Genomic DNA, 13475 nt, shown 5'->3' on the forward strand with positions numbered 1-13475 from the left:
GGTGTGCGAGCCAGGCTGAAGGCTGCTTTAAGCTTCGTGCGGATGCGAGCAAGGCCATTGCATTCACAACCAAACGCACATCTCGTGGTCCAAGCGGGCCTGGTTGCGATTTTGTGGGCAACCAAACGCATCCTTAGACTCGCGTCTTACTTACGCCAACTGGTGCCTTCCTCTAAGAGTGTTTTCATCCAATCCAAAAGCATAAAAGGCCACTATGGAATATACATGAGGTAATATCACCACAGGTCATAGAAGTTGTGTTGGATGTTCAGTTTGATGATAGAATTTTAAAAATACGGATTTGTGGTCATTTAACTTGCATTCTCGTGCAAATACGGTCACTTTATTCGTATCTGGACGTATCCTGCGGTTACTTGGCAAGCCAACATGGCTATGGTCCACTGTCATTGACCGGAACCATTTGTGCAGAAACACCCCACGTTTGTATTTAATTGCACAAAAGCCCCCTTATCAGCACATGTGGGTCCTGCTTGACAGTGAAATGAGAACTAAAAATGTGCCGTGCACGTCACGCTTGACATAGAATTGAGAAACAAAATGGCAGCTTGGGGCTCGAACTCGCGATGCCATGCAAGCACATGGCCTGTGCCAACCACTACACCAAGCACGTCTTTAAAAAGAATTAACTTACCTCTCAGAAAAAAGAATTAACTTATTTTTCTATATAGTCAAAGCAAAGTTTAGATGGTCACCTACTTGATGCGCAGTACTAACGACTGGAACGTGCCCAAGCTTTGTTCTTTTCTAGTTTCAATTTATATATTTTAACGCAAAAAAATTGAATTTTAAACCCATTTGAACAAATTCTGGTGAAAAATATCCGCTCATCCTCGAGTTGTCGTCGTTGCCAACATATAAAATTCTATGTTTCTCCTTAGACACATGAATAAGTACGAATTTCTAAATGGCAAAAAAATCGCTCACCCTCGAAATGGTTAAAAGTTCTTTCAGGCAAATCATCTATTTTTTGTTTGAATTGAAATAATTTAAAATTGAAAAGTCTAGATAAAATAAAACATAGTGCTTAATGAATATATCATTTTTATCCTGATGTTAGTCCATTAAATACTAGCAACTGGCCCAGGTTTGAATCTTGTGTAGGTTATATTTTTGGCAAAAAAAAACACATTCGGTACAAAAATAATCAAAATGTTTGTGCCTCATGATTTGAATTCTAGACCTAGAGGTGTGAAGGAAACTAATCTACCGCAGCAGTACAAAATTGAATTTTATCTTTAAGTGATCCAAGTCCATTTTGACACAGGAGTTCAAATCAACCATAAAATATTTGAGCGGAAATTTAAAAAAGTTGTGCACCCTCTAAATTCGTTTAGATAACTTGATATTAGAGCAAGCTTATTGTTAACATCATCGTTGTCTTTGTATATGCTTGAAATTATTGTTGTCCAGGCTGAAAAAATGCCGACCACCCCGTCGAACCCTAACCCGCCCCTAGGCTGAAAGAATGAATTTATTTGTCGGGTTAAACAATATAACAACAGATGCATCTCATTACTAGACAGCAAAGGACCAACGGTGTGGTGTTTAGCACGTGAGACCGTAGTGAAGAGGTTGATTTTTTTTATATTTTTTTTTGCGGAAAAACTTTCAGTCTATTCATCTTCAATCATGGTAGTACAACGGACACTAGAAATAATAAAAATTTCATCCAGAACCGTAGACCACCTAGCGACGACTACAAGCACTGAAGCGAGCCGAAGGCGCGCTGCTGTCATCGCCCCTCCCTCGACAGAGCCGGGCAAACATTGTTGTAGTAGACAGTCGGGAAGTCGTCGTGCTAAGGCCCCATGGAACCAACGCACCAGAACAGCAACCGCCGCAGATGAAGAGTGTAGATCAAAAGGATCCAACCTGAAGACACACGAACGAAGACGAACGACGAACAGATCCGAGCAAATCCACCAAAGACAGATCCACCGGAGACACACCTCCACAAGCCCACTGATGATGCTACACACATCACCGGAACGGGGACTAGACGGGGAGACCTTTATTCCATCTTCAGGGAGCCGCCGCCGTCTGGCTTCCTGAACAGGACATAAACCCTAACAAAGCTCAAAAAAAATATGAAAACGAAACCCTCCCACTGGCAAGGGCCGAGATCCACTCCGCCTCCATGGCCCTAAGGCCACCGGAGACGGGACGGACCGGCACCGGCGCCGGTGGGAGGCAAAGAACCCTAGTTTTGGGGAGGCGGCAGCTGGCTACGTTGGAGGCGGCGGCTGGGTACGAGGCGTGTCCGTGTGTTACTAGCCAAAGCCACAACAACAGTGAAGAGGTTGATTAATTTTTAAATCTTCAAATCTTTCTCCTGTCCACTGGCAGGTGGGTCACACATAGACATACTTAATTACCTATATTTATTAGCATGTGCGAATGAATTACACAGACATAATTATCAAAAAGAGGGTGTTTCTGTAAAAAGGACATCACACATGTCACACTAACACATCCGCCCCAAGAGTCGCTGAGAGTGGGCTCATGCATGTGTGGCGCCGCCGCACGCAAGCAGCGGATACGCCCACGTACACGTTTGTGACCGTATTTGCACCAGAACACAAGTTGGGTAACCAGAAATCCATATTTTCAAAGTTCTAGCATCAAACTGAACATACAGAGCAAGTTCTATGACTCCTGGTGATATTACCTCAATATACATTTTACATCTATACAAGGCCACCAACAGTAATCGAGGCAAAATTAATGATATTTCCTCGTACTAGCAACATGTTTAATACTTGCATGCGTGTAGTCATAATAACAGACAGTTGTTTCTTCCACTCAGTTTTCTTGCATGCATGTGGCGTATGAATGATTTCAGTAAACAAAAAGAAAAGCTGACTTGCAAAGCGGACATTAAATTTTACATTGATACATGTAATCTAAGTTTGTAGCTTTGTATATAAAAATGAAGGGAGTAACTTTTTTGTTTGTTAAGAATGCCGTCTCTAACCCGCAGAAACACAAGGAGCCTTTAACTCGGTGTCTTGGATTTATTGACTGGGAGTTGGTTTGGCATCTGGTGGTGTGATATCATTTGTCTACTCTGGGCTACTACTTCCTCCTAGGTCATGGCTAACGGGGAATTGGGCCCGAGATTCTTTCACCGGCGAGGCATCAGACAAGGCGACCCTCTCTCCCCGAAGCTCTTCAAGATAGCAATGCTCCCTCCACTAGTTGTTCAACAAAGCTTGCTCGGTTGGCACACTTTACCCCAATTCAGCTGCCAACTTCACTTATGCGGGTCACGCTCTACGCAGGTGATGCAATAAGTTATGGGCATATCTTGTGGTTGAAACTTTCACTTTTGCTAGACTTGTTGGGGATATTTCAACATGATATCCCAAATTCCACATGCCATGCATCCCTATTTAAATGTGATGACATGATAATACAAGCTGATGCAGTGTAGATTTTATAGATGAATGAATTTGCGGAAACAGACCACTGCGTTGCCATGCATAATGAAAAGAATATGTTTACTTTCACTTCATCTATATCGTCTTTGTGATACATTGATGCACTGCTCAATATATCTTTTTCGAAAGTGCCTTGTGTTGTGTTACCAAAATATCCCATAAGAGAAGCTGCCTCCCTCCTACGTAGATAACACAACAATTCCACTAAACTCAATCCGCTAATAACTTCCCGCTGGAATTATCGAACATTTGTACAGTGTGTTTTGCAGAATAAATGATATCAAAAATTGCTTGACAGAATAAAGCCAGGGGCGTGAGCCTTTCCTGGCATTTGCTATATTCTTCCTCTTGTCTACAAAATTGTCACGTTAGTGCAACCTAAAGAGAGATTTGCACGACCAAATGAACAATCAAGAATGACAGACCCGAGCTGTGCCATCACAAAAAACAGAGTTGGGAAATCTTTTACCCTGTCTTGAGAAGAACCTATGATCTCTTTACAACTGCGACCGCAAAGTGGGGGTGGTGCGTAAACTCAAACGAAACCCTCAGTTTCGGGTCGCTAGCACCGACGTGGTTGATGATGTTTAGGGCTATCCTATTGTGCTCGGCAACCTGTTCAATCTGGCGGAGCTCTGCAAGCTTTTCTGGTTCGCTCGCAAAACTACCTTTCAAGGAGGGGATGATCTTCTGGATTTCCTTGAAAAAGTCGTACTTCATTACGTCCTGTGAAAAATATTGCACGGTTAGGTTCAAATAAGCAGAGGAAAAGACTAGTGAAAGGGGGATCTCAAGGCTGAGTACTGACTGCCATGTGTGCCTGGGCGGCCGCTTCCTGAAAACTGTAGTAGGTAATGCACTCGGGGATTTGTGCTTTCTGGAGAAGATCGAAATGCTGCATGAATCTCTGCAAAGAGTGCTTCAAGATTCGTCAAAGTCATCTAAAGACATGTTAAGAAGGATATCGGAATTCACAAACACTAAATCTGACCCACCTCTTGTTCAGTATTGAAGACACTTGGTAACTGGAATGACTTGCTTTCCTTTCTCAGGGCAGCCAGCAACTGCATTAGCAAACAGAAAAATGTTGTTTAGTTGCAACAGGGAACGGTGGTATATTATTATTATAATATACACTCTGTGACTGTTCTACGTTGCCGGGGAGGGAGGGGGCATTAGTGCCATATGTACCATTGAAAGTCCTTCTGATAATAGAACATAGCACTGAAGCAATAAACATGAAGGAGGAAATGGTGCGTCTCGTACAGAGTCCTTTGAGTGATCCTTCTTCTTTTTCCCTTTTCTTCGCGCTGAACCAATAACAATAAGGACAATTTAGAAACCCCAATCTACCAAGAGAATATTGATAAAGATGGCATGGTATTTTATAGAAACTGGTTAGGAAACAACATCGAATGAATTTTCTCCATAATGGTTGTTACCACTTACCAGTAACAATATATGAATATTATAACCAAATATACCCCCAAAACAGGAGGTTTTGATTTGATGTAATTACATATTTCATTCTGTCTAATCTCCTTTTCAACTTCAGGATGGCAATTGTGCTTATTTATTTATAAACTGCCTCCCGTTTGAATTCTGCAATTTATTTTCCTGTAGTCTTCTTGTTCTCTTAATTCTATTGTTTCCCAAATGGATTCTAAGAGGCAGATACATGAAGCAGTAAGATGCACAACATGCAACTCAAACCATCAAGGTGCTGACATATCTGATAGACATCCAGAATGCTACATGGTCATTTTTATAGTATACCCTGCTAGATTGGAAATCTACCAGCACATCATCTACCTGTAAGTCTAATGACAATAATCTAATAAAAAATTCTGAACAGGCATGATAACTTACAGTTTTCGTTGCTAGCAAGGATTCGTAACTGCATCTTCTCTATCAGCTTTATAAACACCACATGCATATACCAGTACACCATACAGTATTCACTCGGAGAATAGAGGTCAAGCTCAAACCCCAATATGAGAAACCGAGAAGCAATCCAGTATGTATGTTCTTGAGACCAAACAAGTAGTTGCTTTGATACTCTCATGCACATGTTCTGCACCACCAACAAAACAATGTCAAAATATATCACAACTGATTACTACAGCAAGCACTTGAAACCAGACATACCTCATCGGCCAAGACATTTCTAGTTTCACCAAACTCTCTTTTCAATGCAAGCTCCAACTGCAATATGTATAGGTACAAAACAATATATGTGTAAGATCTAGAGATGACCAATGGTAAACTGTCACAATCATAGAATGCTCAGTCTCAAACTAGAAGTGTAATCATCATAATCCCTTAACAGTTGGCTGAATAATAGTAGAAGTAAAACAGGGCACATTTGACACTACCAAAATTACTGCTTTCCCATTTGTGATTGATCCCTTTCTTTCACCTTGTCATAAAATGATAGTCCTAGTAGGGCATTTCCTCTATCATTACTCAAGAATCAATTTACCAATAGTGACAGAAACATGCAAGTGCTCAGTACCACGATGAAGTGAATACTCACTCAACCCAGTAGGGAAAGGTTAATTCAGAAATCCAGTTTTTTTTCTGTATGATTATGAAAGATATAATGGCATTCGTAGCTGACATAGCAATAGCCAATTTTAAAGACAGAACTGCAGGTTAGCATGAAACTGCATTCAGAATATCACTAGCTAAGTGTGTTGATCAAAGGTAAGTTTCACTAGCTAAGCGTGTTTGATCCAGAGTCATGTTAGAAAACAAAGCAAGAAGACAGGTATTGATGATGTGTAACTTATGGGAAGCGGCAAAAGGGAGCAAGCAGAAAATTGTATGTGTAACAAACCTGTATGGAAATGGTACTCCAATCCTGCAAGCTCTTCCCAAGCTTGCGCCGTTGCCATGCAGTGTTTGTACAGAGAATTTTGAGCAAGTTGATAACCAACTACAAGGTCATTAATGCACTTAATCAATGATATGCATGGAACTCCAGATATATATTTTTATGACTGCATGAGTAATATATATGACGTGAAGGTTGAAAAAGGAATAATCCTGGTGGCTGACCTGACCTAGCTGCACTACAAACTCATTCGACTGGAATTCCTTATCTCCTATAATATCCGGTAATGACAAAGCCCTTGAAATTACATCGCAAAACAAGTCTCGCCCATAAAGCTTGCCATCTTGAACCAATAAAGTCTGTTTCAATGGATTTTCACATCATTGTTAATGTAAGTGGGAAACAACAAACTATAACATAAGTAACTCACTGAATACATATTTGCCAGGATGAGACTTAGGATTGGGAAACAAATCATATTTCTACAAGAGAGGGCCTAATGGAACAGAAAATGAGCCGGCTAACAGCAATTCAGTGTTACAACATAAATGAATCCTTTACTGGACTAAGAAAACCTCAAAGCTATTTATATACCACCAAGGGATCAATTTATAAAGAAAAATAGTAATGAAACAGCAGTCTCCTAAAAATCAGTTATGGGTATAGGAACGAAACAAAGAAGGACACTCATAAAGTTGAAGTTCCCAAATCATACCAAATGAGAAACAAAATCGAAGAGTAGCACTTACTGCATAACTACAACGTATGACATACTCCACAACCACAGAAAGCAATGGTTCATAACCAAATTTGTACAACAATCAGTTAAAGAACAGTTCATACACATATACAAATACAATTGAAAAACAGATATTAAATGATAGAATCTACAAAACCTTTTCTATATCTTAAATAGCAGACAGATATTAGTCATTTTTTGCAATCCGGGGGAAATAAAACACTAGTGTCAGATGAGTCAAAACATCTACAGCATAACAGTGATAAAGATGGCCCTTGAAGCATGTCAGTGTGACCCACCTGAAGAAATGCTCTAGGAACCAAATCAGGTACAGATTTTTGGAACTGTGCAATGAAGTGAAGAACATTCTCAAGCACGGGATCAAGAGACAGAGCACAAATGATATCTAGATCATGCAGAAGCTTCTCAAAGTACCTAATTGCCTGTAACAATGAAGTTGACGCAATGCTTATGAAGTTGAAAAGGAGTATACAGAAACTATTCAGTAGTATGGAAGTTTAAGCATCATTTATGGCACCGATGTGAACTTACATCACTCCAGGCAAGTATTTGAACAGCACGCGGTGGTGCTGGACTCAGAAGTCTGCTATTCAGACTGACATCAAAGCCAATAGGGCGGCAACCTGATGCAGTGGTGCAGCTTTCATCACCTTTTTGCGATGCAATGTCAGACCGAGACTTAAGGAACTCTTGGGACTTCAGCATTAAACTAAGCTCAGCCAAGCATGATGTAACATGCTTGCGAGCCAAATCCAATCCTCTTCCTTGAGGTTTCCTCATGCACGTAACCACATGGTGAAAATGCTACATAACAACAAAAATGTGAAGACAGTCAGAAATCAATTAAAAACCTCTTATGTATCATCTTGCATGAGGTTTGCTCATGCACATGATGACATGGTAAAGTGCTACACGGCCATACAGACGTGTGATGACATTTAGAAATTGATGAAAACCCCTCTTAAGCATCATTCAGATGATCACCCAGAACTAAACTTGGCAATCATTTACGCAATCAGCTATGGTGGTCCTTATTTTCACATTCCCATATACTGAAAAATCAGGCGCTCCTAGGCGCGTGCTTAAGAGCGCCTAGGCGCTGGGCTGGAGGCGAAACGCCTAGCGCCTAATTGTGCTTAAGCATGCGTTTTGGTCAGAAACGGTCAAGACGGAGGCAAAACGCTCGCTCAGCGCGCAGCGCTTAAAAAACACTTGTTTCCCTATGATATATACAACATAACATTTAGTTTTAGCAACAATATCATAATTGCAATCAAAAAAGGCTTAGTTGTTGTTGTTGATCATAATCGCAATCAATGCATATAGTGGGTAAAGTGCTGTAATGCCGAAACAAACTCTATGTCCCTCCCCTCTCACTGACAAATTAAAGAGAGAAGTGAGAATTGCCACTCAATTCAATGACATTTCAGTCTCACTCAATTGTCTCAATGACAGTTGGTCAGAACCATCGAGTGGTAAATCGAGGTGCCAATGAATGCAGTGGCAAATTCTTAAAAACTTCCCAATTTAGATAGCACCAGTTTATAGCTTGACTTCCCGTTGCTTAATTTGAAACCACCACGTTATCACAATAACAGAGCATAAGCTTAGATAATCAACATGATACACACATCAAGTATCAGCATTGACGAAATTAGACTGAACAACTGAAGTGAAGAATTGGAAAGGAAACATGGGTTAAGACCTTACGAAAACGTAATCTGCACAACAAGGCTCTGCAGTAACCCTCTTCCAGCTCAGGATTATCCTGCAGTGATTCAAACTCTGCAGTAATAAACTTTTTAGTTAATAACACAAAGCCTACAGCATATGTTCAAATCAAATAAGCAATTCAATAACTTCGCTTTTATTTCAAATGCCCAGCGTCCAAATTCTTTTATAATTTGGTGTCGCAATCTAAAGACTAAGTGGTATACATTTTAAGATGATGCACCAACTTACTTAGAAACTTCATATACAAAACAACTTGATGCAAACTAATCAGCAGTCCGCAAATTTCCAAGCTGAAGGAATGTTGGTTGTAAATTTTTTTTAAAGCAGGAATATATATTTAGTTGTATGTTTTGTAAAAGGCTGCAATTTCTCTTGGTATCGGCAAACTTATGTAACAGCTCAACATTACTACTGAAGCTAGGACTGAGGACCGTGACATACAAATTGATAAAACAAGGAACAAGGTTTTACACAATGTAAAATAATAAACATTTAATTGAATCAAAGGATATCTGCAATGGCAATACAAGTACCTTCTAGTGTTTTTTTCTTGGATAATGCTTGGGATTTACATGCACGCAATTGACGAGATATTGTTTCTTCGACCGAGTTCAGAACTGACAAGCACTTATCATCTCCTTCACCATTCAAAGGCAGTCCAAAAGACATCGTAAAGAGGTCTTCTTCCTACAAAAGCATACGATGAAGATCATATCTTATGTAATAAGTGGAAGTATGGGACTTAGATTAAAAACTAGATAAAAATGACTCATATTAACAAGACCAACCTGTATTCAAATTCGATTTTCATGCCATCCTCTAAGTTATGTGAACAGAACTCAACCGACAAAAAACCCTAGGTTGGACAGGAAAGCCAAAATCGGAACAGGACATCAAACCAAACAAGCCAAATTTCCAGTTAATTCAAGGTATGTTTTTCATTTCTTTTGGCAGTTAATGAAAAACAAATTCAGGTTTACCGAATTTTGTTGTTTGGGCTGTGAGAAACCAAATTCACTGAAACAACCGAACTACCAGATTTACATCTTAATGAAGGTGCCTGTATTCAGTCCTAATGAAGTTCACCAAGATGATAAATATTTTTGAATCACCTTTTTAGGTATAGTAGATGAAAGAGCAGAGCACATACGCATTTCACTGGAAACATTGATCATACAGACAAAAAGATGAAAAGTGACGCATTACATATTCCGCTCATAAAGAGGTAGTTTGACATGGGGGGCGATGTTTTTGTTGCACAGGAATCTCCGCATTTCAACAATAACAATATGCGCCTACTCTTCGTATATAAAATTAATTACGAGCATAAACCAACATGCGCGGCTTCCTTATGTCAAGACTCAGTACACATAAATGAAATCAGGAGGAATGGCGATAGAAAAATTCCAAAAAGTACCTCATGAGTTCGGGCGGTCGAAACGACAGAAATGACAGAATTACAAGTAGCACGCAAAATCCTGCAGAAGCTATTTAGGACAGCATGCGATGAAATTCTCTCCATTTTCATAAGGTAGATACATGTGAAGACGGTTTGTGCTAGAGTGTGACCCTTGTGCCAGGTTGCCTGAAAAATAAAGCAGTCCCATAAAGTAGTTTAGCCAAATTGAAACACCTGCTTATTAGACATGGTTGCACTGAAGTACCTCACGTGAGAAAAGATGGTCGATGACATCAAGAGTTAGTTGAATGTCATGTGTTCTGTCCAAACTAAGTGGAACTGGGGCAATGCCATCTTCTATGGCTTCATCGATGGAATAATATCCACTTCTCTCGATTCCAGAATCCATTTTAGGGTCCATTATCTGTATCAAGACGAAATAGACGCAGAGAACCCAATTAAGCAATGGATCTAAATAATTAAATTGACATCCCACAAATTAAATGGTAAATGAGCCACTCGACAGGCCTATAATACCAAAGTATCCTGAAATAATATAATCAAAATTCTTTTATTTGCCTTTGTCACTATGAACTTGAAAGTTTGTACAGAGTCGTGATCAGTTGTAGTGAGGCTCAGCACTCAAGAGTAATTCCAAGCCTAAGGTGTACATCCAGAATTCAGATCAAAGCAACTCAAGTGCAAGTTTCATGCAACAAACTTGCATATCCAGAACTCATTATCAAAGCAACTCAAGTTCAAGCTTAATAGGGAAAAGTTTAAAAGCATCTACCGGTGACTTAAAAAATACCATGTCTACTCCCTCCATAAAGAAATATAAGAGCGTATAGATCACTACTCTAGTGATCTAACGCTCTTATATTTCTTTACAGAGGGAGTACATGTCAACTAATTAGTAACCACTGGTTGCGTAAAATAATTTAGTAAACACAAAAACATCATTTGACACTCTGAAGTTTGCAACAGAAAAAATGAGAGTTGAAACACAGCAAAAGAGCAGGGGAGATAATGAGGTCCTTACTTCCAATGCAGACATTGCGGCAAACAAACTGAAGTTCTCCCCATGAACAAGTTCCCCATCTTGGAGATCTACAAGAATGAAGAAATTAGAAGGAGAACAGTTGATAAATATAAATTAACTAGCAGATATCAGCATCGACTCGATTTTCAGGTATCTGCTCAAATATGACAGTCCTAGATAGATTCACATCAAAAATTGTTTTGGAGTTATTTTGGGGAGACACATACCAATGACGGTGTCGTCACGCACAGGGCTAATCGAACCCAAGAGTCCACAAATCCACAACACTAGCCATAATAAGTTATATTTGGTTTCTAGTTTCTATAATCCAATTGGGAAGCTATACATTATATCTTAATCAATCTTTTAGGTCCATATTATTGGAATTCTCTCTTATCAGGTGTTCAAGACACTGGTCTATAAAGAGAGACACCATTCATTACGAGCTCAAGCAAAAAATTAACAGATAACTGCCCCCACATTGGCACACTATGCGCAATTCAACTCAAAATAGGCACATAACACAGATCTAAGATAGATGCAAGCAAACAACGCGACTCCTAAGCCCTAAACTTAAGCTCAAGCCTATAATCCTAAATCCTAACATGAGTGAAGTTCTCTATTCTCAATGAGGTTACTCACTTCCTGTCTGTCCAGAATAAATGTTCTCTCAAAAATGACTAATGTCCTGTCTATTCTCAATAAGGATTGCATCAACAGAGTAAATTTTCAGTTTGTCCAGTCAGCACTAGTAATATAATATTATCCTGACCAACAATTCATATCATGTTGTTGAGAACAGGCTTTGAACTCCTTCCCACCAACATAAATAAAAGGAGCGATCAATAGGTACGATTCACAAAAGTATTCATGTGTATCCTTCTAGGTAATCGTGGCTTGTGGCCGATAGCTCCCTCCACCCCTCTAGCTCAACCCCAGGTAAGCCAAACCAGGGGCAGATCCAAGGGGGTAGATGAAAGCTCGGACACCACAAGCTTTGCCCCTTTCCAAATTCAGTGCATCCCTCACTGCACTGAGCTACAGTTGACTTCCACAATGGGGCACCAAAGAATAAGAACTAGTATGAATAGGCAACCAGCAAGGTTTTTTATTCTAAAAATCCCCATTACCATGCACAAGGCAATCTTGTGAAACCACTAAATGATAACATGAGTAATGGTATTTATCTGTTTTCAGCATTTAACAAGAGGAAGACGTGCAAATGTGATGTCATTATGTCCCATTCTGCTTGCATACCAAAGCAGAAGTCAAAAATTTCAAAATATTAGGATCACGATCAGGTGACGCCACATAGTAGACACCCCAAATATGTTATCCATATGGCTATACCTCTCAAGTAGGGCAACATTTGGTCACACATTAAAATTCTTAAGGCACTGCATGCAGCAACCTGAGGGCTAGTTGGGATAGGCATGGGTTACACTCAATCGCTTCAGATGAACAGGGATTTCGGTTCAACTTTCCAGCCCATCCAAAGGTTGAACCGACTCCATCCAAACAAGCACCAAATTGGTTTGAAGAACCAAATAGATGCATACTTGGCGCAAACCACAATTTACACATCACCTAGGAATTACAAGAAAGCAACCCAGTGTCGGCATGTCTCTCATCTTCCGACCACTGGCCGATGCAAACCTGCTCCAATACATGAAACTGCATGCTCGCGGCAATGCATCCATGATACATGATACCGCATAAACTCACGCACACAGGACCGACTCCTAGGGACCTTGGTAATCGATTCTGTCAGGACGAGATCGATCGAGCCACTGTCCGTAGACCTGCTAACGCTCCCCGCTCTTCAAAATAGCTTGGTAGTAGTAGCTTTCAACGTCTCAGCAAATACGGCGGGGAGGCGGGTTACGGCGGTGGCTTACCAGCGCAGGCGGCGGCGATGAGCGGCGAGACGTCGGCCCAGACGGCCTGGTCGCCGGAGGGGGGTATGGAGGGCGGCGGCCCTGGCGCGGGGCCCGCGGGCGAGGAAGAGCTCGCCTCCATCGGATCTGGCCGGATGCGACTCGACTGCCCACGGCAACAATGGAGGTGAGCACAGCGGAGCGAAACCCGACGGCGGCCCGGGGAGAGATAGGGCTTCCCTTACCAGCAGAAGATGGAGGGATCTTCGCTCCGCCTCGGCCCAGGCCAGCCGAGGGCTGAGGAGGGCGCCGGCGACGAGGGGCGATTCCTCCGCTCTCTCGCGCGGTCGAGGTGGAGGTGGAGGT

The 13475-nt window shown here is 40.9% G+C and overlaps 1 protein-coding gene across 1 annotated transcript; it reads right to left on the reverse strand.

Moving 5' to 3' along the window:
- Nucleotides 1-3660: 3660 nt before the first annotated feature.
- Nucleotides 3661-13469, reverse strand: LOC119323803 (N-alpha-acetyltransferase 35, NatC auxiliary subunit-like). Its single transcript, XM_037597514.1, has 17 exons — nucleotides 13355-13469; nucleotides 13131-13275; nucleotides 11233-11300; nucleotides 10456-10614; nucleotides 10209-10376; nucleotides 9325-9478; nucleotides 8763-8842; nucleotides 7589-7861; nucleotides 7336-7479; nucleotides 6522-6656; nucleotides 6301-6399; nucleotides 5610-5666; nucleotides 5331-5535; nucleotides 4653-4771; nucleotides 4457-4525; nucleotides 4270-4368; nucleotides 3661-4187 (listed from the first exon to the last, which is right to left on the reverse strand). Exons 2-17 carry the CDS (start codon nucleotides 13249-13251, stop codon nucleotides 3948-3950), a joined length of 2190 nt encoding a protein of 729 aa, XP_037453411.1. The 5' UTR covers nucleotides 13252-13275; nucleotides 13355-13469; the 3' UTR covers nucleotides 3661-3947.
- Between the last annotated feature and the right edge of the window lie 6 nt (nucleotides 13470-13475).

Source organism: Triticum dicoccoides, chromosome 6B (genome assembly GCF_002162155.2).
Source record: "Triticum dicoccoides isolate Atlit2015 ecotype Zavitan chromosome 6B, WEW_v2.0, whole genome shotgun sequence".
NCBI lineage: Eukaryota > Viridiplantae > Streptophyta > Magnoliopsida > Poales > Poaceae > Triticum > Triticum dicoccoides.